The 27,971-nt window shown below is 40.4% G+C and overlaps 2 protein-coding genes across 6 annotated transcripts in view; one reads left to right on the top strand and one right to left on the bottom strand.

Moving 5' to 3' along the window:
• The window catches only part of ZCWPW2 (zinc finger CW-type and PWWP domain containing 2), a 38,416-nt gene extending 32,289 nt beyond the window's left edge, over window positions 1-6,127 (bottom strand). For 2 of the 5 annotated variants that reach the window (XM_077303461.1, XM_077303465.1), the window contains exons 1-3: window positions 5,321-5,460; window positions 685-1,023; window positions 80-239 (exon numbers count right to left, since the gene is read on the bottom strand). In XM_077303461.1, the coding sequence (XP_077159576.1) occupies window positions 80-239; window positions 685-971 (447 nt within the window). In that variant the 5' untranslated portion in view covers window positions 972-1,023; window positions 5,321-5,460. Of the gene's footprint in view, window positions 1-79; window positions 240-684; window positions 1,024-1,908; window positions 1,980-4,937; window positions 5,215-5,320; window positions 5,461-5,923 lie in introns of those variants that run through there. The other 3 variants (XM_077303463.1, XM_077303462.1, XM_077303464.1) reach the window with 3 other exon arrangements.
• AZI2 (5-azacytidine induced 2) lies at window positions 5,627-27,173 on the top strand. The gene is made up of 8 exons (XM_077303460.1): window positions 5,627-5,888; window positions 11,490-11,719; window positions 12,210-12,335; window positions 13,235-13,334; window positions 15,371-15,519; window positions 18,476-18,534; window positions 22,825-22,946; window positions 24,607-27,173. Exons 2-8 carry the CDS (start codon window positions 11,495-11,497, stop codon window positions 24,966-24,968), a joined length of 1,143 nt encoding a protein of 380 aa, XP_077159575.1. The 5' UTR covers window positions 5,627-5,888; window positions 11,490-11,494; the 3' UTR covers window positions 24,969-27,173.
• The last annotated feature ends 798 nt before the right edge of the window (window positions 27,174-27,971 follow it).

Genomic DNA, 27,971 nt, shown 5'->3' with positions numbered 1-27,971 from the left:
TCAGGTGTATCTGACAGATGTGGTTTTCAACTTTAGATTCTATAAGAAAAAACATTTATGACATTTTTCCTGTTCCTACCTTAAATGAGCTAGGAAAATAGTCAATGTGGTTTATGGCAACCCAACCTCTGGAATGGGGTTTCCCCAGAAATTCAACATGATGACTTTCAACGTTTTCATCTGAGTCATATACCACATACTGTCCATTAACAGGATCGGGACAAAGAATGCCAGGCCACCTTAAAATAAATGTTTTTAAAAATCAGTTCAGAACAGAGAAAACAGGCACAATCTTTCTCAAAGGGTAAATTATTTGACTACAGAAAGCCATATCAAGTTGGACACTTAGTAGGCATTAATGCCAACTCAATTAGCTTTCTAAAATGATAGAATATTACTGTAGTTGCCTTTTCCTGTTTCTTTGCCATGAATTTTGATGTAATATTTATCATGAACCATCTTTGCTTTTCCATTATTATTAAATATAAAATTACACAAACGTTAATATTTTAGGAATTACTTTTCTAGTATGTTTTTCTTCTAAACTAGTCACAGTATTCAAAGTGAAATCCTTTCCTTCATATTTCAGTAGAGCTGTATTTAGCTTTCATTACAGTGCTACATTTAAAATATACTATGAGTCTATGCCTGATGCATTTCCTTACCATTAAATTTTACACTTACCGTGGCCACCCATGCATTTTCACTGAAACTAAACTTCCTGAAGGAAGCTTTGAATACACATACTTTAATCCATGTTTGTGAAACTGAGAGGCCCCAGGAAAACATTCTTCAGAATCAGAGCATTTATTAAACCATGGATCCGCATTCATATAACAATACCAGGGTGCATTGGGATCAACTTGTGCTGCCTCATCACTTGATAACAGTCTCCATTTTAAACAGTTCCTGTTTTCACACTGTACCCACACTTTGTCTAAATAAAAATTATCATCTGCTAGAGAATCCATATAGCAGAGTCGTCACTTATAGAAGATTGAAGGTGTTAAACACTTTGATCCTCTGAAAAATAAAGAAAACAATCATGGTAAACTAACAGAAATCAAAAGCAATTCTAGATAATTGCTATGAAGCTTATGCTCACATAAAACATTTTTTCTAAAATTCCTAGCAAGGCTCTCAAAAGCAAAGACTAGCTATGCAATGGCAATCAACAGGAGTTGGAGGAAACCACAGAAACAATTAAGTGGTATTATCATATTCCCAGGATATTTTCTTCATCAGCAATGGAACTCGTAGTTTGGATCCTTTTAATGTGCATAGCCTTGGTGCTGAAAAGTCGTTTATGGATTCTTTACTCTATGCAGCATAAAACACTCAATCATGTCCATTTCATGGGCAGCTAAGAATGTAGTTACCAGAAAACCATGGCTGCTACATAAATTCTGGAAATATACCCCCAAATATGAGGATTAGGATAAACAAGAGGTACCTAGGACAGAAAACAACTTAGGAACAGAAATAAATCAGTCTTTACTAGAACATAGCAAAACCATAGGTTCAGATGGGACGGGTGAAACTGGTTGATGCAGATGAAAGACTGAAGGGACTTCACTAAAGCAAACGAAGACAAGCAGGGGCTTTCAGGCTCAGGAATACGGGCAACACAGTTGGAGAACTTGAACGTGTTACCTAGCATGAATATGTAAAGAGTTTAGGGGCATTGTTGGATCCTCAGTTGCTGTGGCATAGAGCTCCCAGCCCTTCAGCTACACTTGCTTAAGTCATTGTTACAAACTGTATCTGAAGAAGTTTACCTAGTGGTTAAGAGCAGAGACCTCTAATCTGGAGAACTGGGCTTGATTCCCCAATCCTGCTCTACATGCAGCCAGCTGGGTGACCTTGGGCCAGTCATAGTTCTCCCAGAGCTCTCTCAGCCCCACCTACCTCATGGGGTATCTGTTGTGGGAGAGGAAGGGTAGGCAGTTGTGATCTGCTTTGAGATTCCTTTGGGTAGTAAAAAGCAGGGCACAAAAAGCCAGCTCCTTATTTTCTTCTCTAAAGGTAAAGGTATCCCCAGTGCAAGCACCGAGTCATGTCTGACCCTTGGGGTGACGCCCTCTAGCGTTTTCTTGGCAGACTCAATACGGGGTGGTTTGCCAGTGCCTTCCCCAGTCATTTCCGTTTACCCCCCAGCAAGCTGGGTACTCATTTTACCGACCTCGGAAGGATGGAAGGCTGAGTCAACCTTGAGCCGGCTGCTGGGATTGAACTCCCAACCTCTTGGGCAAAGCTTTCAGGCGGCTGCCTTACCACTCTGCGCCACAAGAGGCTCTTATTTTCTTCTCTACCATGAATAAAACTTTGTTGGTCTTAAAGGAGCCACTGGACTCAAACTTCATTGCAAACGCAGTCTATGTAACTATGATAATCTACACTGCCATAACCTCCAGGATGGTCTGTAATGAAATGTAGAGACTGTCCTTGATAGCTCAGGAGCTTCAGCTGGTGCAGACTGCATCTGCCTATGCATAAATAGGTTGTGCCATATCAATCTGGAAGCAGCTACACTGGCTCCCAGTCTGCTTTGAAGCTTCTCAAGATGGGTGAGTGTGTCATGTCTAAAGAATAGCCTCTCCTGCTATCAACCTGTTCAGGTGAGCCCCTGCGCTAACTTTCCAATCTTCTTGGGCAACTGATTGGTTTCATTTAGGAAACTGGTCTTTTCAAACATTTTCAGACTCATCTAGAATGGTAGTCAGCTTTGAAAGCATGGCTTTTTCAGAACTTCTTTTGTTGATGTTTTTTAATGTCTTTTGAGATCTTTCAGTAAGATTATAGGGGATTTCTTTTATAGTTTTCTACATGGTAAACATTGTTCCTTTAACTTTTTGCACCCAATACCTTAAATAGCAATTGTATATTTAAAGCAGGGGTAGTCAAACTGCGGCCCTCCAGATGTCCATGGACTACAATTCCCAGGAGCCCCTGCCAGCAGGTCCGTTTGGTTCCTCCGCTTAAATTAGCCTACCTGGCATTAATTAGAGCCCATTTCTTTACTATTTTAGCTCCTACTTTGTGGAATGGATTCCCTGAGGCAGGTTTTCTCAACCAGGGTTTCGTGAAACCTTGGGGCTTCTTGATGGCCGTGAAAGGGTTTCCAAAATGGGTGGAAGTTACTTAATTTTTATATAGATCTGAAATTTGTAAAAACATTAGGTGATATGATATACTGTCATGTCAATCCACTCTCCGTCCCACAATGATGAGCCTGGAGGGGGTGGGAAGGGGAGGGGGTGGGGTGGGCACAACTATGCTTCCCAATCATATTCTGCATGATTGCGCCACTTCTGGAGTTTCTGAAGTTTTTCAAAGCCTGAAAAATGTTTCAGGGGTTTCTTAAGTGTAATAATGTTGAGAAAGGCTGCCCTGCGGAGAAGAAGTGGAAGGTGCCATCTCCAAAAGTCATCAGATGGTGCTTCAAAGTCATTTTATTTGTAACAGCTGTTAATGGTGTACAGACAATGGTGTAGAGAAGAGATGGTTATTTATGATTTATTATATATATATATGAAATAAATTGTGATATTTTAAATGGTAATCTAATATACATATTTTAATAAATACAATTTTTATTGGAAAAAGTAGGTGAAGCTGTGGTTGTGTCACCTGAAATTTAAAATATATGACATGAATCCCCAGGTTATTATTTGACTAAGAGCAGAGCAAAGCATATGAAATGTTTATTGCTGCAACGTTCAATTTTTAATTAATTAATTACAAACTGTAAAACCCTTTCTGTATGATCAGTCATGCAAGCCATTAGTAATCTATTACAAGTTTTATTACAATAATTGAGTGTCAATGATATGGAGAGTTTGTCCAGCTCCATCACTGTGAATGACTGACTAGGGACTGAACAAAAGAACATTAACACTATTTCTCAAGGACTACGGATGATTTACCCAAATTGTAATTACCTGCTTTGGAGGGGGGGGGGGGTGTTGAGTGATGGGCAGAGGAGTATGAAGAGAACAAGCTAGCCAGTCTGGAATATGAAAATTAGAACTGATAGTTGCTAGTGGAATTTAGCTTTGGTACCAAGCAACTCAAACTACTTTAGGAAATCTGCTTGCGAATGACAGTGTATCAATTAACTTCCAATGCATTGTTTACCTATATACATATATATTATGTTCTTGTTTTTTAAAAAGCTATATTTGTATTTTAAATGATTTGTTTTAATGTTTGCTGCCTTGGAAACCCTGAACTGGGTGGAAAGGCAGCATAAAATATTTTTTTTCTTTATTTAAAACATCTTCAGTATATAACTCCAAACAAAGTCACAGCTTTCTAAGCCTTCTGCTCTTAGTGCTTAGCATGTCTTCCTAGGGGGAAGTCGAACCAACAGGTCTGCCTTTGGAACTCATCAATTCAGGAAACCAGAGAATGTGTAACATTTTTCTCTATATACAAATCACACAAAATCGAACCAAACAAAAAAAAATCCTTTCTGTCTGTCAAGCAACTGCATTGTGCAACCCATTTCACAAAATCTCCATGCAGAAAACATTTCCGCAAGACCGTGTTTGCATGATAAGCTCGGTCAATTGAATCTATTAACCACATGTGCTCGAGCTGCAGGTGAGAACGGTTAATCAAATTTCCCGACCGAGGGCAAGCTCAGTTGCAAGGAAGGCTGCTTCCGATTCGCTCAACATTTAAATCGAGAGAGAAAGCAGGCTTGAAATGCAATTATCACTTGCTTTTAACCCTCACTTCGGGAAGTGGTCCTGCGAACGGTGACTTGGCGGTGAAATTTACTCTGAGTACCCAGCTTGCTGCTGGGGGGTAAACGGTAATGACTGGGGAAGGCACTGGCAAACCACCCCGTATTGAGTCTGCCATGAAAACGCTAGAGAGCATCACCCCAAGGGTCAGACATGACTTGGTGCTCGCACAGGGGATACCTTTACCTTTTACTCTTGGTAGAAACACCGTCCAAGCACGAAGCGCCCCTAATCCCCCAACATAGAGAACGCGAGGAGCTCCAGCGCATCCCACCACAAACAGGAGGCGACTGTGGAGCTCCGTCCCGCCCTAGCTGCACACCCCCGCCGGCAACAGGACGCGCGCTTCCGTAGCACACGCAGCTCTGGGGCCAGGGCTTATATAGGCACGCCTCTTCCAACACAGGACGAACTTCCCGCCCCTGTCGAGCAAAGTTTGAAGCCCGGGGCAACTTTCTCCTTATAAGACCAATGGAAGCAACGGGCTACATGGCAGAGCCCCTCCCTCGTGCCTCTGGGGAAGCGGACGCCCCCAGCCGAAATCCACGCGGCTCACCCTCGGCCACTACCTTTCATGAGGGAGGGATGAGGCGCGCCAAAGGAGGCCCATCGGGGGCCGCCGCCGAACTTTCTCCTCAGGGGCTCCTCTGACAGAGCCACAAATCTCCCTCCGCGCGGCTCCCGCCCGTTGCCTGTTGGGAAACCGGCTTCCCCTCTCCCCCGAGGCTCGTAACCGCCCTCCTCCGCGGCCGTTAGCTCGGGCTCGCACAGGGGCGAGGAGAAAAGCGAAACTACAACTCCCGCCATGCTGCGGGGGCGGCGACGCCTCCCTGTCCCGTGACGCGAGAGGGTTTGCTCGGGGAGGCCCGTTTCCTGTGGGCGATGAAGGCGAGAGGGAGACGCCGGCATGGCCGCCGGTGCTTCCGCTGCCCTTCCAGAATTGGGCCGGCAACGATGAGCGCTCAGGGGCGGCGGCAGTGGAGGAGCCCCGGACGCGCCTGTTCCGACGCCTTTTTTGTGCGTCCTTCCGCCGCCGCGGTGGCGGCTCCGTCGCGTCGGTGACTTGGGCGGCTGCGGGGCAAGAGGAACCCGGAACGGCTCCGCCCACTTCTCGGAGGACTTGGCTGGCCGCGGCAGGTAACCCGCTGCCATTATTTACAGCGCTGCCTCACCTGGGGGTGGGCGGGGTCGGTCTCCTTGGGCCCAGGAGAGGCTCCCTTGGCAGGCAGGCAGGCGCCTTTGTCGGGGTGGCCGAGCCCATTTCGTGCCCCACCCTGGGCCGCGGGTCCTGTTCCCCGGGGGAATGGTCCAGAGTCCCGGAGGGGAGATCTCGCACGAGGGCACGCCTCTCTGCCCCAGAGGCTTCCTTGCGCGTAGAGAACTAGGCGAGGCTGGTCCGGAAACAGACCAGCTGGTCTTCTACTGCGCATCTGAGGAAGCGTGTTTACGGCTTGAATGAAACTTCGCTGGGCTTGAAGGTGCCCCTGGACTCAAACTTTGTTCTGCTGCCTTAGGCCAACACGGCTACGCACCTGAATCTCTTTTTCCCCCTATGTAAGCAGTCTTTTTGCATGGAGGAATGTGTGAACTACAGTCAAAAGTCCATACACTCAACATTGTGAAACTAGGCCTTGCTCTTGCCTTTTTCTATATAGGTTCCTGCTTTTTATGGATTATGTATAGGCCAAGAAGTTTCAGAGTTGCATGCAGTAGTGGTGCAGACTAATTTATTTAGAATCACAGAGTTGGTAGGGACCTCCTGAGTAATCTAGTCCAACCCTTGGCTTATACAGGACACTCAACCCTATCGCTCATCCACTGTAACCCGCCACCCCCTTGAATCTTCACATAATCAGCTTCTCTGTCATATGGCTAACCAGCCTCTGTTTAAAAATCTCCAAAGATCAAGAACTCACCACCTCCTAAGGAAGCCTGTTCCACTGAGAAACCGATCTGTCAGGAACTTCTTCCAGAAGTTTAGATGGAATTTCTTTTCAATTAATTTCATCCCATTGGTTGTGGTCCGTCCCTCCCGGGCAAGAGAGAACAACTCTGTTCCTTCCTCTATACGGCACCCTTTTAAATACTTGAAGATGGTTATCAGATCCCCTCTCAGTCATCCCCTACAATAAAAGCCCCAATAAAAGCCCAATAACAGTATATAAACAGGGTACCACAACCCATAGGCAGCACAGACCCCAGTTTCAACCCACCTCCCGACATTACCAGTCGAGAAGAGAAGAGCTCATACATCCAGCCCTTGATGTTCCAGGCCTTCTGAGGAGGAACCCCAAATCTTCCCCAGCCCAGCCTTAACCAAATGCCTAGTGGAAGAGCTCTGTCTTGCAAGCTCTGCAGAATTGTGATAGTTCTGTCAAGGCCTTCAGGAGTTCATTCCATCAGGTCGGGGTGAGGACTCAAAAGGCCCTGGCCAAGGCCAGGCACACTGCCCGTGGGCCAAGGCTACCAGCAGGTTAAAGCTCTCAGAGACAGGCAGTCCCTCCGATATGTGGGGCCCAGACCGTGAATGGCCTTAAAAGTCATGATGTGCTTGGCAACCAATGCAGAGCTGCATTTTGCATTAGCTGTAACTTCTGGGTCATGGGCAACGGAAGGCTAGCTCTGTATGTGCAATACCTGTTGTCATTCTTGTTGTGCCAGAGTTGTGTATCTAGATGGTGACTTGCCTGTAATATTGTGCTGAAACAACTTCTCGTAAAGGTGCATGCAAAATAACCGCAACCATGTTTTCCTACCCAGTTTGTGTATGAAGCGTGCTTGGCTTCATATCATCCCCATCTCTTCTAGTTCCAAGCAACTCAGTTTAAACTGGAGATATTTCATGGCATATGCACCTTATGTAACATTCCTGGAGTTGTTTTCTGTGGATACCAGTGGGTTGAGTGGTTGTGATTTATTTGTACACTTTCTACCAGAGATTTCCTCCTTGCTGTTTAACTTTGCTCTCTTCCCGCAAGTTTGAACCCATCCCTCTGCCAATGGATGCTCTCTGAAGGGTTCTCTAATTTGCTTATGCTGTAGTCTCCCCAATCAGCTAGTATCTGTGACTTAAACTCATTCCATTTGATATGCTGTCAGAGTTTTTTATATGGAAGTTTATGTTGGTAGGCTGCAACCAGGAGGATGGCCGGTTAAGAATCTTGCAAGAATTGCAGTTATGTAGGGCCTGTAGGAATCTTTTTTTTCCAATGGTACTACGTATCTTTCAAAAAGTAGTTGCTAAGAAACATTACATCTAATGAGGTGCATTCTGGCAGTGTGCTAACAAGATAACTGTAGCATTATTCATTGCCGTGTCTAAGAACCGGGGAATTTGTTACTGGTCTCTGTGAGGGGGGCAGCTTAAATTTTTTGAATTTAATGCCATTGAACTCAGACTTCATCCTGATGCTTATTTGTTACAGATCTAGCCTGCCTTCCCTTTAGGGAGCTCAGGGTAGCTTACCTGTTCTTCTCTCCATCATTTTATCCTCCTTTGTATGTGTGACTTTTCAAATAAACTTCATGGCAGCTTGGGGATTTTTTCATGGGTCTTCCCAGTCTCAAACGAAGAAACCATTATACCGCTTTATGACATTTCACTTTAGGATGTTTTGTGGAAGAAAACATAAGAGTAGTTTCTGTATGACTTTTGTTATGTAGGCAAATAACTGAGAATGATCACAGTCAGACCCGGAGCTTAGTGGACATGGCCAGTTGCTTGGAGCCTATCTTTTAGCCAGTCCTATCATCTTGGCTCTTTCTCTTTCTGAGACCCTCTGGTGTTGTTGAGTTCTACAGTGTATGAGAATATGCTGCACGTATGCCAGTATGAAAGAGAGGAAATAAAATATGTGCTCCTAGGTTTAAAAAAATGTATCGTTTAAATGTTTTAACTCTGTTTTGTGAATTGTTGTGAGCCGCCCTAAGCCCTTGGAGAAGGGCAGCATATAAATTAGGTCATAAATAAATACTGTTTCTTATGTAGAAAAACAACCCAAACAATATTCTTGACTCAGATTCTACAATACAGTATGCCTATGTTTCTTGCCCAACAGCAAGTATAGTAACTATATTTGTATTTATTTATAAATAGATATTTGAGTCCTATGATTTCAGTTGCAAAGACTGACTACAGAAATTTAAAGCTATTCCTTTCTTGTATCTTTCCTTTTGTGGTAATAAAGTAATGTGGAAATATGGAGAGCCAGTGTGGTGTAGTGGTTAAGAATATTGGATTAGGATCTGGGAGATCCTGGTTTGAATCCCAACTCTTCTGTGGAAGCTTGCTGGTTGACCTTGGACCAGTAAGATACTATCGGCTTAACCTACCTCACAAGGTTGTTGTTATGAGTTTAAAATGAAGGAACTGTGAATGATGTAAACTGATTTTGGGACCCCATCAGGAGAAATGTAGGCTATAATGAAGTCAATAAATAAAAATGTCCTTTTAGACTATGTTGCATGAATTGAGTAGGCTGTGTACTGCTGATCTCTGAAGTTCAGTTATATTTGTATCTTTCTTAATCTCATATTTTATGTTATTCAAGATAGGATTTCAGTTTTCCTTTTTAAATAAAGCGTTGTGGAACATTCTGAATAAAGATTTGAAAATGCAACAGATTTCTCTTTAACATTAAATTATAAAATTATACAAACAGCACAAAAAGATTTTGTATTATGAGGAAGTTCCTTTGAACTCCTGTTTCTTCCCTCCAAATATTTATTTTAGTAAGATGTTGCTGTTGAGAATTCAGCCTAAACAAAAACAAAATCAAAATTGTTTTATATGAGGCAGCAACAAAGCTGGAATTGAAATTAGAGGCAAAAAACAAAACAACAACAACTTGCTATGTGAGAGTAAAGATTCAATACAATTATAGCATTATATGCTCTTGAAACATTTTGGGTTGGATCTAGAATTCTAGAGTAAATAGGCAATCTCAACTGATCATTTTTACTACTCTTAACCTCACCCTGATGGCATTCTTTGGGATTTGCGGTACATCCGGAGCAGCATTTTTAGGTTTGCCTGCTCTGTGTTATGAAATACATGGAGAGATTCTGGAGTAATGTACCGTATTTGCCGGCGTATAAGACGACTGGGCGTATAAGACGACCCCCCAACATTTCCACTCAAAATACAGAGTTTGTTACATTACATTACAGTACTATAGGCCACTATGGGCAGCTATGTCTATCCCAACTGAAGTGCACCCGGCGTATAGGACGACCCCCCCCACTTGGAGGCATGTTTTTCAGGGGGGAAAAGTAGTCTTATACGCCAGCAAATACTGTATGTAATAAAATTCAAGATATAACAAAGCAAAAATTAATCCCCTTGGCCGCTTTTGTTCTTCTTAATCTGTATGAAAAACAGAATGCATGTGGTAATGACAAGACTTTAACGAATTTTATGTTGGTAGCAGCCAGAAAGGTAATTGCATGTAAGTGGAAAGATGCCAAAAAAAATTGACAATAGAAAATTGGTGGAACAAATTGAAACAATTTATAATATTAGAAAAAAAAATTGTATTATTAAAATTATTAGAGGGACTTGAAGCAAAGAAGATTTTTTTACTTTACTTGGAAACCTGTACTCAACTATATAAAAAAACTCCCTGATAGCAGTATACAGAAAATGGTGATATAATTATGCAATTTATGATGGCTCTGTTTACTGTGTATGTTCCCTCCTCCTCTCTCCTTCCTGGTGCCGGGTTTAGTGCTACTGCTGTTTGTTATGTGTTTTATGCGACGGGGTGTTTTTGTCTTGTCAAAAATGATAAAAATAATTTTTAAAAAATGAAATACCTGGAGTTTTGTTTTTTGGGGGGGGCACTTGAGGGGTGCAAGGTTTGGAGAAGGAAGGAACTTTAGTACTGTGTTTATGTACCTTATTATTATTCTATTTTGTATTGCCATGTTTTAAGATGTTTTAATTCCTGGTTTTAATGGATGTTTTTGCGTCATCTTGTGCTGGTCTATGACCATAATAAAACGAACTGAACGGAAGGAACTTGTAGGGTATAATGCCATAGTGTCCACCTTCCAAAGCCACCATTCTATCCAGATCAGTGGTTCTCAAGTTTCCTAATGCCACCACCCTTTAATACAGTTCCACATGTTGTGATGACCCCCAACCATGAAATTATGCAACAGTTCTTTCACAATAATTAAACCAAATCTGACCAATGGCGTGAAGATCCATGGTTCATGATTGTATATAAATTGTTTTTTCCCCCAGAGTTTCTCAGTTCAGTTCTGCCTCTTGTCCCACCATGCCGCTCTCACTCTTTTTCCGTTGTTCCAGACAGACAAATGCTCTATCTCTATCTACCCCGCAAGGCTGTTTTGTGGATGGCATCCCCCCGGCCAAGCTGCTTGCCCTGCCGTAACCCCCGTGAAAGGGTTGTTTGACCCCCAAAGGGGTCCCAACCCCCAGTTGAGAACCACTGCTCTAGATGAAATGTTCTATGTTCCCTGTAGATCAGTTGTAATAGCGGGGTAAACGCCAACTGGAGGTTGGAAGCCCTAAGTATTTTATGGAGTTCAGTGGGAGGGGTGAGGCAGGAAAGTTCCATACTGCTGAAAAAGATAGCATGGATCCAGCATGTAGCCTTTCCCTTGCCCTACTATTTATCTTTACATTAGTAAAACATCTGGAAACATGACATTATGTAGTAGTTTATTGACTGACTTTTTAAGTATGTGGAGTGCTTCTCTCATTTTATTCAGGTGTCATGGATGAATTAGCTGAAGATGATATTGATATTTTGAACCATGAAAAAGCAGATACTCATCATAAGCGAGATGGCGAAATCCCCATTCCAATGTATACAGGAGAAGAATCTGTTGCTTCACATTTTGCTCTTGTCACTGCTTATGAAGATATCAAAAAACGTCTGAAAGAGACAGAACGGGATAATTCTTTGCTAAAGAAAAGAGTAAGGTGGCTAGAAGAAAAGGCAAGTAGGTTTTTTTAACAATGTTACAGAGATGTGCCTTACCCTTTCGAGAACAGACTGTGCCCTTGCAAATCAAATTCTCCTGACACTATTCAACATATCTTACTGGATTGTCCCTTGCTTATTGTCCAGCGAAGGCATGTTATACCTCTTATACCCAAATGGAGAAATCATTCTAAAGACCTGATCTGCCAATTTTTATTGAGTGATAAGCATGCTAATGTCACTTTTATTATGGCTGAATTTCTGTCTTCAGTTTTTAAATTCAAACTGACTGGTGTATTTTTACTATCTCTGCTTATTTTGCTAACCTGCTTTTTGCCAATAAAAATATTGTGTGTGTTGTGTGTGTGACTTTCCTAGAAAGGAAAGGGAGTTTGTGTTTCAGAATATGTACTAGTTTAACAATACTATTTAGCTACATTTTAAATTTGACAGCGCTTGGCTAACGGAGAACCTGTAACCTGAGTACGTATTTCTAATTTTTTAGCTTCTTGGCTCCCGTTTGGAAGAAACCACAAGTTCTGTAGGCCCCGAGCAGGTTAACAAAGCTTACGAGGCATATCGAGAGGCTTGTATTGAACGTGATAATCTGAAAAGTAAACTTGATAAAATGGTATGTTTCTGCAGAAATTTAAAATAAACGTGGCTTGCTATGTGGGTGTGATATAGATAGGCTGTTGTGATTTTTAGAGAGCTGGGGAGATGAGACCTAGACACTGGATCAGTTAGTCATTAAGAACATTGTGTAAAGGAGCTGAACTAAGCGCTGAAATGTTATTGATTTAAGTGGAAGGATTAAGAATAGTCTTAAATTTCCCATAGGTTTCAAACTTAAAAGCCCTTAAAATGTATTAGGATTAGTGTGTGAATTTAAAAATATTTTTTTGTAATTTACATTTTGTTTGTGGAGAGAGGAATCGAAAACAAAAGTTAAGCTTTAGACTTTGGAAGTGATACTGTTGTTTGTCCAGGATGTTGATTTTCTGAATAACCATACAGCCCTTTGAAGCAAAGAAAGCAAGAAGCAGTAGGCTACATACTTAGACAATAAACCTGATACAGAGGTGTCAGGTTACAGAAGCATTCTGGAGTTACAGTATGCTGCAAATTGCAAAATTTTAATAATGCTAGGGCCTGCAATTGAGGTCCTCTTATGCCTAAGAACAGATGAAGCAAAGAACACCATAGTAGCAAAATTGGAAATAATATTGGAAGGCACTCCAGGAAGTTGAACTCAACTTGATCATTTTTTTTTGTAATGGTAAGGTTTGGTGCTGTGCCCTTTCACACTTTTCATAACCATACATCATTATATGACTTGTTAGTATTTTAGAAGGAATAGAAAACAAACACCTGACAGCTTGGCCCTTTCTTCATGAAGAAGCCAGGCTAGTTCATTCTCTCGTTCTGTGTGTGTGTGTGTGTGTGTGTTCGCCTATGTGCACTGAGAATTCAGGAATGAAGGGTTTAACAAACTGGCAAGCCTTGACAATATTTCTTTTCTCAAATTAGATTAAAGAGAGCACAGAATCGTTAAAACTCATGAATGAGCAGTTGCAGTCCAAAGAAGTAGAGCTCCTACAGCTGAGAACTGAAGTGGAAACTCAACAAGGTACACACTGTGGCTTACACATTTTGTTTAGCTAATGCATTTGCTCTCTTGACAAAATTATGTTGCATTGCATTAAGTAGAAGTAAAGCTAAGGGTCCTGGTATTTGCTAATGATGTCACTCTCATTATGCCTGTGTATTACCAGAATGTTCTTTGCAGTAACTTCTTCCAAAATAGTATCAAGCTATTTGCTTCTAGTTTAACAGAAGGTATATAACAAGTCTGCATCTTCGTATTAATGCAAGGCCATGCAAAATCTACCTTTTCTAGAAATTTTTCTAAGTGACAGGGTGGATTGCTGCTGGAGAAAACTGTCATGCATTCCTTGTGTTTTTCACAGCTGCTAAAGTGGCCACATGTAGCTCCAAAGTATCCTTTGTACTCATTCCCTAGGCATGGGACGTGAATTGCTCTAGGGAGCCATTTGAAAAGCATGTTTTGTCTACAGCCCCAAAAGCAAAAATGTAGTCAGCTTATCAAGTTGTGTATGGGCCAAAGGAGACGAAGACTCTAGATGCTGGAGAGCAGTTGTCCTCATATCTCAAGGAGAATGGTCTATCTTCAGTTTGAGAACAAAGAATTTGACTTGCATGTACACAGAAAAGAATGCCTGCCAATAAAAAGGCTGAATATTACCTGCTCAAATGACTGCTAAAATATCTAGGTCTTCATTTGCTGCTGGATCCCTGAAAATCAAGACAGAAGCTTTATTAGAGTCATAAATATTCTGTATTAGTCATAATACAGAGCCTCATAAAAAGTCATATAGTCATAAAAAAGAGCCTCTTGTGGCGTAGAGTGGTAAGGCAGCAGACATGCTGTCTGAAGCTCTGACCATGAGCATGGGAGTTCAATCCCAGCAGCCAGCTCTAGGTTGACTCAGCCTTCCATCCTTCCGAGGTCGGTAAAATGAGTACCCAGCTTGCTGCTGGGGGGTAAAATGGTAATGACTAGGGAAGGCACTGGCAAACCACCCCGTATTGAGTCTGCCATGAAAACACTAGGAGGGCATCACCCCAAGGGTCAGACATGACCCAGTGCTTGCAAGGGGATACCTTTACCTTTAAATATTCTGGAGATATCCAGAAGCTGGTTGGAATAGTGTACCTGCACAGAAAGGAACATGTGGATTTGGCTGGGGGAGGTGGTGCTCTTTCTTCCTGCCTTTCAGTTTCTGATTGTGAGATGCATAAGGAAATCAGAAGGTACCCACTCCATTATGTTTTGGACTTGGGCTGGTTTTGCAAGGGAAATGTACATTTGTATTATGACAGAATTTCCAGGAATCATAAATCCATGCAATAAATTAAACTGGGACTAACTTCAATTGGTACCAGCTTTAAAGTGGCTTTTAAAAAGGCATATCTAAAGTTGTGAAGCAGAGGTCTATCAATGGCTATTAGTTAAATCATCTTTAATACAGTCATGGACAAAGTGGTTTTGGGAATTAATATAGGCCATCATATTCCACTTGAAAACTTCCAGAAGCATCTGACTTAATCACTGCTGGATGTATATGCTGTGCATCTAGTCAGGTCTTGTCTGATCCTGCTAGGTAATTCCAGTGCAAGCTCTTTTTACCCAATCAGGTCTCCTTCTAAGCCTACAATTTTTTTATACATTTCAACTGTGAAGAGGTCTTGTTTTTCATGCATAAAAGGCTTAGTAGTGCCATTTTAAAAAGTCTACTAGATTTGACTTACATTGTTTCTACTTCTAGATATTTATATTAGGCAGACAAGACATTTCATTTTGCAAAAGATCCCTGCCCTTATATATTTCATGGGTGAAGCTTAGGGATAATCCACATTTTTTTGTAAAAGCTTGGATGTGTTTTTGTTTCTGGTGGTGTGTGAAGCTAATGAAAGAATTTTTGGTAGTCCATTTAGGAAAATTACAATGTGGCACATGGTACAGTGAATTAATTACACATTAAGATGTATATTATTTCATAGCTTGTTAAAAGATAAGTCCACACTCCTTAGTGCTGGACTGTATTGTAACTGCATAACCATTTTTTCCTTTTATCTTCAAAGTGATGAAGAGCCTGACAGGCAATCCATCCAGCTGGGAAATAGACAAGCTGAATAATGCTCTTAAAGTACACAGTTTGGAGAAAGATTTAGAGAAACTGAGAGAAGAATGTAGTGATCTTAGAAAAGAATTAAAAAAATCAACATTCAAGGTACTACTGCATTTGGCATTCTGATACCAAAAAGGGCGGAGAGTGTGTGAAACTATAACGTTAGTTATCCTTGTACAACTGATGATTGATGGTATGAATTATAACCCGATCATTTAATTTCTTTAAGGATGCCCAAAGGTAATTTTTGACTTCGCTGTAAAGTGAGATCACCTATCCCTCTTTCATGTCTTAAACTGCTTTTGAAGTTTGCCATGTGATCGCTGTTTAAGAATCGCAAGCCCTAGGCTCCTCCTCAAGTATGTGCAGCTAGTTCTGTGGCATGCTGGCTCCAAGCCATTGTTAAGAGAAAACTGGTACCAGTTAAGAGGAGAACCTCATGCAAAATAAGACTTTTCATTCTTTTGCATTGTTCTTTAGTGAGGTGCTGTCGCACCTCAGCTAGTTCCAAAGTGAGTAGGTCCGTTATTTAATATTGTTGTAATTAATTCAACTTGGAAGGTTAATGACAGGTAGTACTCAAACATTCAGATGTGGCCATTATCCATATTCTTGTTGTCTGCTTAGAGCTTAAGAGAATCAGAAGGAAGGAGAATAGAGAGAAGCATGACTCAGCACATAAAAAATAACAGGGACATTTGCAGAGCAGAACAGCTTACAGATTTTGCCACCAACAAGGATTACTCTGATGTGTTGGCTATATGTCTGCATCAGAAGCAAGCTTGTGGGTGGAAGGACGACAAGGAGTTAAATGTGTCTACCGGCATTGGTAATCTGAGCCTGACACATTTCCGTTCTTCTTTAGACACTACAGATGTGAATGAAATATTTGTCATAGAAACCAAGGGAGTTGAATAAGTAAAATGGAAATGTGTTGATAATATAATGATTATAAAAAGGCCATACACCTTTAAGTGAAGAGCCTTTTGTGGACATTTGTATATTCTATAAAAAGAACACAGCATACATAATATTTTTCAGCTCTGATACAGCGCCCCCCCCCCCCCGGTAACATTCACCTGACTCGACTGTTCAAAGAAATTAGTCAACCTTTTGGCATTCAACCAAGCACCCAAAGTGATTGGCAATTAAAGCAGAACAATAACAGTACAGATGTTAGACTAACCCTACATTATCCAAGCAGCTGCAGTAAGCTCAGCATACAACAGTAACTTACTCCTTGAGGACATTCCTAGAAATGGCCCTCATATCTTGCAAGAATGGCCAGAAGCCTACCAAAGACTCTTTGGACATTAGTCCAAAGCAGCAGCCACAAAGCCTTTTTTTGTATCTCAGTTTTACCAAAAATGTATATGGGATTGCCAACATCTTGGAACCTGGGTTGGTTTAGATTGGTAAAGGGCAGTGTATGTTAATTTGATCTCAGTGCTGTCCTTGGTGTATGTTATTTATTTGTTTTTCGACTGATAGCCCGCTCCTCCCAGCATGCTGGCTTGTGGCAGCTTCCAACATATAAATCGTAAAGCTTACATGCATATATTCGCCCTGGTACAACTTTCTTCTATATTTTTTTGATTTACACAAATTTAAGTCCTAGACGATCTTCCAGGGCAACTCCATATGTAACTCCAGAAGTTGTTACCAGAAGGTAGATTCACAGCTGGGTTTAAAGCCATAGTCAAAGAGGGAATTAATCGCAATTTCATCACACATGTTCTAAAGCCAGTGTTTTGTTAAAGTTTCCTGTAATAACTTGTATGAAAGGATTCAGACCCTTTTATGATACAGTCCTAATCCTAAAATCTTGATGTCAGTGGGCTCAGAAGAGGGCAACTCCGTTTAGGATTGCACTGTTACAATTGCAGAATCTTGGGAAGTTTGTGTTTGTTAGACTAGTTGCATATTTCACTGAAATAACACTTAACTGTTATATGCCTCTGATTTCTTTAAGCTAGTTAGTAACGTTCTTTTGAATAGCCTAAATAGCTGTTTACCTTGGATGGGCTCCATAGATAGCAACCTTATTTAGTCTTAAAAGATTATAAAGTAGAATATGTGTATGTATTTTTAAGTGAACTCCACTAGATGGTGCTGCATGTAAGATAGTGAAAAGAGTTGAGGATTGCCTTGGTTTAACTGCCCGAACTGATATTTCTCATTTGGCTGTTCAAAATTTTCTGAAGGAGGCAAGTAGCTATTGCTACTCTTTATGATTTCAGTAGCATTTTTCATCAACAGTCGTTTGTTCCATTTGTTTCTCTGCAGAAACTAAGTAACCCATAACTTTATTACTTGTTTTGTTTATTGAACTGCTTTACTAAGTAATTTTCTCAACTCACATCACATTGTTGCCCAAGTTTCCCTGGACTCAGTTTAGAATAATAATTACACAAAAATGTATAAGTAAAAATTTAAGAAATTTACCACCATGATTTTCAGGAAATCCCTATTAAAATGAAATTTGGAGATAGCTTTCTATTTTTTGTAAGTGCTTTGCTTCCCTGGACATTTAAAGGCCAGATCATATGAAATGATATAACTTGGGACTCCCCTGCCCCCTCCCCCCAGGTTATTGCTGTGCCTGTCTCCCGACCAGGTATAGCAATGCGTTTTGTGCTTATTGAATTGCTGCCAGTTACTGCCAGCTGTGCTTCCCATTAAACTGGATGTTACCAGTAAAAGCATAACAGGTTTTTACAAGATGGGTAGCTATGTTGGTCTGTATGTAGCTGTAGAAAAGAGAAAGAGTCCAGTAGCACCTTGAAGACTAACCAAACTTGTGGTGGGATATGAGCTTATGTGAGGCAATGCTCACTTCTTAGCATCATAGAATCATAGAGTTGAAAGGGACCTCATGGGTCATCTAGTCCAACCCCCTGCATTATGCAGGACACTCAGAACCCTATCGCTCATCCACTGTCACCTGCCACCCCTTTGAATCTTTACAGAATCAGCCTCTCAGTCAGATGGCTATGTAGCCTCTTCAAGTAACGAAGAATTTCTCAAAAATCAGTTGTAAAATGTTTTGTCTTTTCAGGCTTATTCTCACAAAGGAGCTTTAAATGGAGAATTTTTGCAACTCGAGGACATTCCTAGGTATGAAGATCTCATGAATTTGACAATCTTGTCATGTAACAAATAAATAGATGAATCCTTGCTACTAATCCCTGGTCTGAATTACGGGTGAGGTACATAAAATACAGTACTTTGAGCACCATAGCAACCTTTCCATTCAGAGTAGTCATCTTCAGGCAAAGTAATATGTAGTCACACTGAGGAAAGGCCTCAATGACTGTAATATAACCTGTTTCCTGTCCCTAGCCCTGCATTTTCCTTAGTTTCCACATGAGGGAGAACTAGGACTTGGTTAGAAGAGGCAATTGATAATTATTTCATTGGACTTCCACATCCACAATGTTAATAACTACCAAGTGTACCTTTCTTTGTAGCTGTTCAGCTTAGTTAGTTGATATTTGTTTTTAGAACAATATTTAGTGTCACTATTTGGTAAAAGAATTCATTAACTCTATTATAGAACGTTTATTTTTAAAAGCAGGTCACTGGTAACAGTCCTTTATGTAAATTATATCATGCATATGTTTTATATTGCAAAACTATTTTTAAGTAATTTGCATTGACTGAAAACAAGCTGCGTTCACACCTAGAGGAAGCTCTTTGAACTGTTAGTAGCAAATATCTTTTGGTTCAATATCATTTTCAATATTTATTTAATATTGTTTTAATCGAGCAACTACATATTTGTCATCGGCACCAGAGCCAGCTTGATGTAGTGGTTAGGAGTGCGGACTTCAAATCTGGCAAGCCAGGTTTGATTTCATGCTCCCCCACATGCAACCATCTGGGTGACCTTGGGATTGCCATGGCACTGATAAAGCTGTTCTGACCGAGCAGTGATATCAAGGCTCTCTCAGCCGCACCCACCTCACAGGGTGTCTGTTGTGGGGAGAGGAAAGGGAAGGTGACTGTAAGCCACTTCCTTCAGAAAGGATAGAGAAAAGCAGCATATAAGTATCAATTATTATTCTTCTCCTCTCCTTTCATTTTATTTATTAGATTACGTTATTGAATTCTTGTTGCTCTTATTGCAGTAATAAATTTATATAGTTAAAGCATATTATATACCTTAATTTCACTTATTAACTTAAATACTAAGGTATTAATGATCCTGAAGAATTTAGTCTTAAAGGCAAACAAGTGGATCAAGAAAAACATCTATATACTTAAGAATAAGATGGAAAAGTCAGTCAGATTTTTATTATAGTCATAGATAGCATAAGGACATTTAATACTCAGGGAAATTTAACAATTAGGGATCATACCACAAAAAGCATAAAACAGCTAAAAGCATAAATTTACTAATATTATTTACTAAATATGGTCTATAAAATAGACCATAACATTGCTAAAACATTGCTAAAAGCCTAGATTAGATTATACATATAGGAAATTATTACATTCACAGTTCTCTGAATAATTACATGTTAGTCATCTTATGCCGAATTTTCATGGCTACAACGCAGAACATTGCAGCACTATACAGTGGTCCCCAACCCCCGGTCCGGGGAACGGGACTGGTCCGGGGATCAGTCGGTACCGGGCAGCGGCTCCTCCTCTTCTTGCTGGCAGCACTCCCCATCAGGCGGCAGTAAGTCAGGGGCGCCGGCAGGAAAGCAAGCAGAGCAAGAGGCTCAAGCAGTGGCGACGTCCCTCAGCAAAAGACCACCCCCCCCGGCCTCAGTAAAATTGTCAAGCATTGACCGGTCCCCACTGCGTTACAGCACAATTTATGTCTGTGTGTAGTAAGGAGCTATAAAATTGATCTGAGTACCTTAGGACTCTATGTAACAATGGTGAAATAAAAATGGAACATATATCTATATAGTATTGGTAGTAAAGAAGTATATGCTCCATTATTTTTATTTGACCAGAGCCACAAGGGCACTTCCTCTCTGCATAAGGAATTTTCTTGTATCTCCCTTCAAGTACAGCTGCAGTGAGCTAAAGTAAAAGCCCTCTGGTGACTGAGTACGTCAAGATTAGATAAATTTGCCATGGAAAAAGTGAGATACCCATTGCTTTCACTAACAAATCCAAATAAGTAAACAAACAAACAACATTAGCAGAGTTACTTACTAAATCATGTTGGCATTCTATGTCCCCTACTCTAATAACTTCTTTGGCCTGATCATAAGCCAGTTCAGTAGAAGTTCTGGAGAAAATCCCAAGGCTTCCATTTTTTCCCTCAGTCTGTTTCCATGTGGATTGAAATTCATCCTACATTATCAATGAACAAAGCCAAAGGGAAAAAGGAGAGTCTAACCCAATAATTGAGAATAGTTAGCCATGCTCTAGCCTCCACCTTTATAAGGCCTGTCTCAAGTTACAAGGTGGCATTTGAGATATATCTTGGGACTTGGAGGACTGGTCTTTGGAATTTAAACTGTATAAATTAAAATGATGCAAAGTTGGAATAGGGACCTAGCTGTGCACCACATAGAAATTATGCTATTGACTTAGATTCAAATAGTTTTCATGCTGCAAGAATATAATGTCCTCCTCTCAACTCTAGGAATATGAGGATGGCATTTGCACTTTTTTTTTTTTTTTTTGCATTTCCAGCAACATAAACCCTGTGGGCTTTCCTGCATTCAGATGACTGCAGAACTACCCCAAAGTATTTGAAGTAGGAAACCAGGAATAACTCTTAGGCCTTTTGGTAAATGTCATAATTTTGATTTTCCGTTAAGCTGTAATTGATCCTCTTCACAATATGATGACAGTGCTCTCAGGGCTCTTGTTCTTGAAAGGATTACTGCATCATACTGCATCATATAGCAGGACTGAAATATAGTTTTGGAGGATGAAGGTTCAAGTCACTAAGATGGCTTACTATATCACTGATGTAAAAATTAAATAAAAGGGCCAGTATACATCCTTGCTTGAGACCTTTTAGAGTTTTAATAGCAGTGGAAAGATGAACCTGAGGATTACATTACACTTTCAATGAGGTCCCTTTATGTAACTTGTGTATTAAATAAAGCAGACGTTGATTTAAAAAAGAGGTCTCCATTTCCCCCCACAATTTGATGTGAGAGATGGAGTCAAAAGCTGCTTTAAAATCTATAAAAGCAGCATAGAGGGAAGTTGTATTACAGGAGTGTTTCTCAATAAAGATGGTGTAGTACCAGACACTGACTGATAGTAGGTTGAACCTGTCTAAAACCAGCTTGCTTCTCTGCAAGGCTGTTTTCCTGTTCTGAACAGTCCTGAAATTTGGACTGAAGATGCCTTGCAATAAAGCTTACTGATTGTGAGCTAGCAACAAATTCCTGAGAGTTACCCTCCCTCTCCCCTCTCTTCATATGGAAAAGATTTGTAGTCAAAAGCAAATCTAAAGCAGAAATTCTGTGAATTGGATCCTGCAGTCCATTAGAAGACAGTGCTTGATAGTCTCCAGCCTTTTATCTCCACAGAGGAGTCCTTTCCAACGCTGGCAAAGTTTTTGTTTCAAGTTGTGGGACTCACCATATGGGTCAGAAAGGGGACCTTTCTGGCTCCTCAATCAGCACAGCTGCATTGATGGCAGAGGGAAAAGGGAGTAACTTCTCCCTGTCTCATTACTGCTGAAAAACAGTAAACAAATACTATAAATAAAATACTGCTTATTTAACGTAACCCTTTTGGGTAGATTTATTACATCTCCTTTGACTTATGTGCAACACATTCAGTATTGGTAAAAGATTTTGTTCAAAATATTTCCACCCAGTTATGAAATAACTGGCTTAATTTAGGGCTTATGTTATGACAAAGTGTCTGATTGTGCAGCAATTGGAAAGAGGCCTGGAAGATACAGATTACTACAAGATGTAGTGGTCATCAGCTTAGAGTTTTAAAAAATAAACAGCTTGGAGGAGGACTATAATCCTAAATAGAACAGCAGTGGTGAAACAACCTGTGTACGTAAGGAACGCACTTTAAACACTAGGTGTTGATTGGAGGACGGCCATTATCCCTGTTTCTCTTGGAAATGTAAGGCTGAACTATGTAGATCTTAAAGGAGTTTTAACTTATGATTTTCCAGCTCACACTATGCTATACCAGCTGCCAACTATTCTGTTGCATACTCTTGCTTTTTAGAACATCCTTTTATAGGAGGGACACTTTGAAAAACCCAGCAGATGAAGTTATCCTGGTGAAATCTGAGGTCTTTAAAATAGCTCTTACTACTTGTACATTGAAGCAATCGCTTTGTGTGTGAGTGTGTAATGGGCACAGTAAGCTTTAGTAGATCAATTTACTTGCTGTGCGCAGTGGTTTAGTGAGTTACATGACTGATGAAATTTCACTTAATTTTTTTTTTGTCAGTGACAGCCTCCAGCAAGCATACTGGGAATTGAAGAGGGAGATGTCTAATCTGCATCTGGTGACAGAAGTGCAAGCTGAAGTGCTGAGAAAACTGAAACGGATCCCATCTGCAACCAAGAAAGGCAAGTCAGAAGTTTGCGAGATGAGGTCTTGAGAACACAAACCACTGACCTAAACTGTGCCGTCCTGGTGTGCAGCTCTAGCTATTGTTTTTCTTATCAAAACCTCATCAATCGATGCAGAGAATCCCCCATTTTTAAAAGTTGCAGCCTCCCATTTTCTGCCTTGCCTTCTGTCTCAGACTGGTCAACTTCACACATAAAGGTGTTGCTGATGGGGTTTTTTAATGCCGTATTCTCTTCCCCTTGTGGCTTTTTTCCTCCACTCAAGTGTTGCTTATTCGTATGAGGCTGAGGTGTTAAGTTTACTTGCATGTGACCTTTTACCACAACTACTTCATATTAGAAAAAGCATCACAGATATTTTGTTTTTTTCAGAGGCAATCCTTTACAAGTGCACTTACTTAAAAAAATGAGCATATTGCATTTTCAACCTTTTACTAGGTCTTTAATCCTCAGCTTACTTCCTACATTGTGAAATTTGTATACTAAAGACACTTGTATTGCATAGTGGATAATCTTCATGCAGGTTAATACCTGGGCAAAAACATGTATGTACATATATGAAGAGTCTGGGCCTGCCTGTTTCTTTCTAGCACCCATACACCCAATCCTAGATATTTAAGATCATTCAGTATGATTGCCCATCTTGGAGAGGGGGGTGATAATTGGTATGGAATACAGCACCTGATAGTTAACTTTTACCTAGGTAAGGTATGGGTAAGACATATGCCTGTTTATCATTTAGAAATATATAAATTAGTCATGAAGGTTATTTATGGGGTGGATCCAAACGTGTCATCCTGTTTATGGAAGGCACTTCTGTTCCAGCCCTAAGCATGGAGTTTGATCCCATGCACCAGTGCAATTCCTTTGCTACTAATAGTTTCCATTTCCACGGATAGGTGAGGCTAGCCCTTGTCACATCTGTCCTCTTCCCATTGATATTCTGTATGTTATAAATGGGCTCAATGTAATGTTACACTGGGATGGTATATCCATTTTTATCCTGTCTTCCAAGGAACTCAGGAAGGTATATCGAGTCTCCCCAGTAGTTTCACCTAGAGATCCTAAAGGTTAGTCTTGTTGTAGGCTTTATAAAAAAGGCCTTACCCAGTATTATTAAACTTGCAATGGAAATGTTATATGTTAGGAAACTTTGCTGGCACCCTGAATGGTCCATTTGGTCTCTCAAGGAATTAGACTTTTGATGAAAGGAGAAATAATTTCCACTACTTCTGAAACTTAGATGTACTTTTGAGTCATCAAAAGCCAGATTTTCTTCAGGCACATACAAGTTTAGGACTTAGGCAGCGCTACTTTGTGTGCAGACCCTGCAGGAAGAAGTGGGAGAGCTGGTTGTGGAGGAAGAAGTAGTCTTCCAGAAGGCCCTTGGCTTAAGCGGACTATTCCTTAACTTTCCATGCATTCTGTCCCCAGAAGACACACCTCTCTCCATGTTGTAGGATATAAGTGATGTCCACTTCATGGGTCAAAGGGTCCAACATGAATTGTTGAAGTTCTTGAAAAAGAGTCGTGACACTAAAGCCAAACAAATGGATAGTTGCATGTTAAATTTTATATTGATGGGGAGCTGGATCCAATGTGTGAGCCAACTAGGTTAACTAAATATTGATAATTTGCTGTGCTGTGTTTCCTGCAGTGTCGCCCTGTGCACCTATTCAGTGTATTGAAGACCTTGAAAGGGACTTCAAAAATCTTCATTTTCCTGCTTCCGGGGCAGTGTTTAAGAAGAGGCTATTTGTACCAAACGAACAAGTTTTCAGCAGTGCTGTGTCTTCCCCATCCTGTACTGATGAGAGACTTAGCCCAGTCTGTAACTCTCCGTTTCAAGAACATAACTCCTACGGAAAAAGCTCTCTGGAAGATAATTCTTGGGTCTTCCCAAGCCCTCCAAAACCAAGTGAGACAATCTTTTGGGAAATGAAAAGTAAAACATCTCACTTAAACTTTTCAGAAAACAATTTGGATCAATGTAACCAAAACTGCTTGCACAAGAGCTAAGAACTTTAGGAGGAACTTGATAAGAGGCCAATAGCGAATGAGAAGGAACATTGGTGACAGTGTTGTAAGTAATCAAAGCTGGATCTTAATTTTTCCACTGCAGTGTGACTTTGAATGGTCCATTGAAGTCTAAGGGAAGTTATTTCATGTAAGGCTCGCGTACATCAATTGGCCCTGATGTTACTGATTGCACATCTGCAAACTGTTGGAGTATTAAACTTGGTCTAAAACAAAAGCTGTACCCTGCAGCTAACTGTGTGAATAACTTCGCTTTGAAGTACAGTATCTTTAGACTCCTTCAAGCTGTGAGGATAATCTCTTTTTGGACAGTCTCTCCTCCTCGGGCTTCTCAGGAAAAGCATGCAGTTGGAATGTGATTTTAGATTTCAAACTGGTTTTTCGTGATGTGTGGCATCTGCTAAGAAAACGTGAACAGACAAAATTATGATGTGTATACTAAGCCAAATTATCAGGAGTCCTTATTGAGAGTTTGTGCCCGTTCATCAGCCTTACTGCTTAGGTTTTGAGGTAGTAGAATCTTTTACCTTGAGGAGGAACTGAGTGTCTCTTAAACATGCCAGATTCTGTGATCTTTTCACAAATGGCATTCTGTTTACACTGCAGCCTGTCTAAAATGCAGTGATCACTTGGGTGCCTAATATGCCAGTTACCAAAACTGTTCTCTTTATAATTTCTAAACCCAATGACTTTGCTTTGATATAGAAACCTCCAGACGCCTTAATATAAGTAGGCAGAACTTGAACCACCTGAAAACATTTATTCTTTTGATGATAATACATAACTACTGTATTGGAATTAACTGGTGTCCAATGTCCAAAACATTATGTCCTTAGGTAACAAAATAGTTTCTCCTCATTCAAATATTTTATGCCCCTTGCTGCTCTTATCAAACTCTAACCAACATGGCTTATACAAAGTAGTTTGGGATTAAATGCTATATTATTGATTAGATAGTTGGTAGTTATGACTAATATTAAAATGTATTAATCTGTATTAACCTCCTTTAAAGAAAGACAGAGTAGATTCATCAGGGCAAGTAAATTGACAGGTTTCTAGAATTAAAATTTCCTGATTTGTCTTTAAAGTGTGGGGAGAAAATAGCAAATGACCACTTTTATGATTCTGGGAAGGCTGGATGAAGGCTTAGCAGTGTAATGATGGGCTAGGCAGGTATGTATCAGGGTCATTCCCATATTACAAAATTAGACCTCCTGCCATGTTCTCCTCGTTTCCAGATTTATACTTCCAGTGCATCAATTGGGGAAAGCAAAGTTTGAATCAGGGCCAAGATAGCTTGTTTGCTAATGATTTTTTAAAAAATCCCCTGCTGTCCAGAAGTGAAAATAGTCTGCAGCAGCATACCATATCAGTGGTGTACTATGACAGAAAACGACCTCTTCCTTTTCCGCATTGCATTTTGAAGATTTCAGTGCTGGCTGCTTTATTCCTTTTCATATAGCCTGAAGAATTTTTATCTGTGAAGGAAGAAGAAAGGATGCCTTCTACTGTTAGTGAATGACAAACATAAATAACGTGCATGCCATTCACCAGATATTGTTTTTTATCTCTTCTCTTGCTCACGTATTCTGGCTTGTCTGCGATTAATGGAAATGGTGTTGGATGCTGAAATTTATTCTGACCAATGAACATAGCAGACTCAAGGGAGTACAATCTCCTGCAGAGTAATAGAACAGAACCCAATATGCATAAAATAAATCCAAGTCACCAGACTTTAGCTGATAGAACCAACTACCTGTGTAATAACAAAGCAGCAGAAGCCATTTCTCATGTGGCTACATAGCTCTGATGTTTTTCTCAGTGCTGCTTCTTTAGTTGCAGAGATGTGGGTAAGGAAGACACCAGCCCACTTAATGTTTCAACGGCATACTGAAGAAATTGTCATATTTTTAAATAAATTATTTTTATTTGAAAAAAAATGAGTCTTTTTGTGACTTCTGTGAGCTAGATACGTTTGCTATAATTTTAAATCGTAAAAATCTCTACTTTAAAAAAAATCCTAATCTCATGATTTAATAACCTTGGATGGTTGTGTTTTCACCTTGCTGGTGCAGCAAAATAAATAATGAAAAATAAGATGTATGCCAATTATCTGATCGTATAATATTCTGTTGTAGAATTGTGTTTTTTTTTTTCTTGGTATGGAATCTGAATTGTTAAAGAGCAGGTTACGTCACTTTGGCATTTTTAAAAGAATAATTTAATGTTATCCATCCAAGCACATACAAGTAATATTCCTGATTAAGAGGACAATTGTATTTGCTTTGATCTGTGGGGTGAGTTTGAGTTTTTAACCTTACTCTGCCTCCTGCACAAATGGCTGAATTTTAAGCACTTATGAGGTGGTTCTTTGTCCAAGTTTCCATGGCAGAGTGGACGTTCAAACCCAGATCTAACTGAACCACAGGGGCTGCTCTGGGGCTACTTTATGGAGAAGAACTACTGGTTTTTAGCAGGGAATATAAAATCTGAGTAAATTTTCTACCCAGTTTTCCTTCAGTGGCTGTTTTCCTCCTCTGCTCTTGAGGCTCTTGATCCTAATTAGTGTTTAAAGGTTGCCTCTTCAAGCATCATCTTTCATTTTTTTAAAATTGCTGCTGCTTTAATTTGTGATACAATAAAGAGGGATGTATATCTCGTATCCATAAACCTTACATCTACCCAGGTGAATCAATATAAAAGTGCAAAAATGACATGTTACTATAATAGCTGCAGAAAGTAACTTCTGGTATGTTTAATCAAATACTTGCTCTATTATAACCCCACAGCACTGGACAGAAAAGGAAGGAAATTAAAAGCTTGCCATAATCTGTGTGCAAACTATCCCAGCTCTTTCTACCTGCATTCCTCCTCCCCTGCCCTCAGGATCAGCTGTGATTCTGTCTCTGAAGTGAAGGCGAGGGACACAAAAGGCAGATAGTGGCCATGCCCTTCTTTTGGATGAGGCTTGAGAAGATGTTTCCA

This window comes from Paroedura picta, chromosome 11, assembly GCF_049243985.1.
Source record: "Paroedura picta isolate Pp20150507F chromosome 11, Ppicta_v3.0, whole genome shotgun sequence".
In the NCBI taxonomy this organism is placed as follows: domain Eukaryota; kingdom Metazoa; phylum Chordata; class Lepidosauria; order Squamata; family Gekkonidae; genus Paroedura; species Paroedura picta.
The sequence above is the reverse complement of the archived record's forward strand: the minus strand, read 5'-3'. Positions and strand labels throughout refer to the sequence as shown.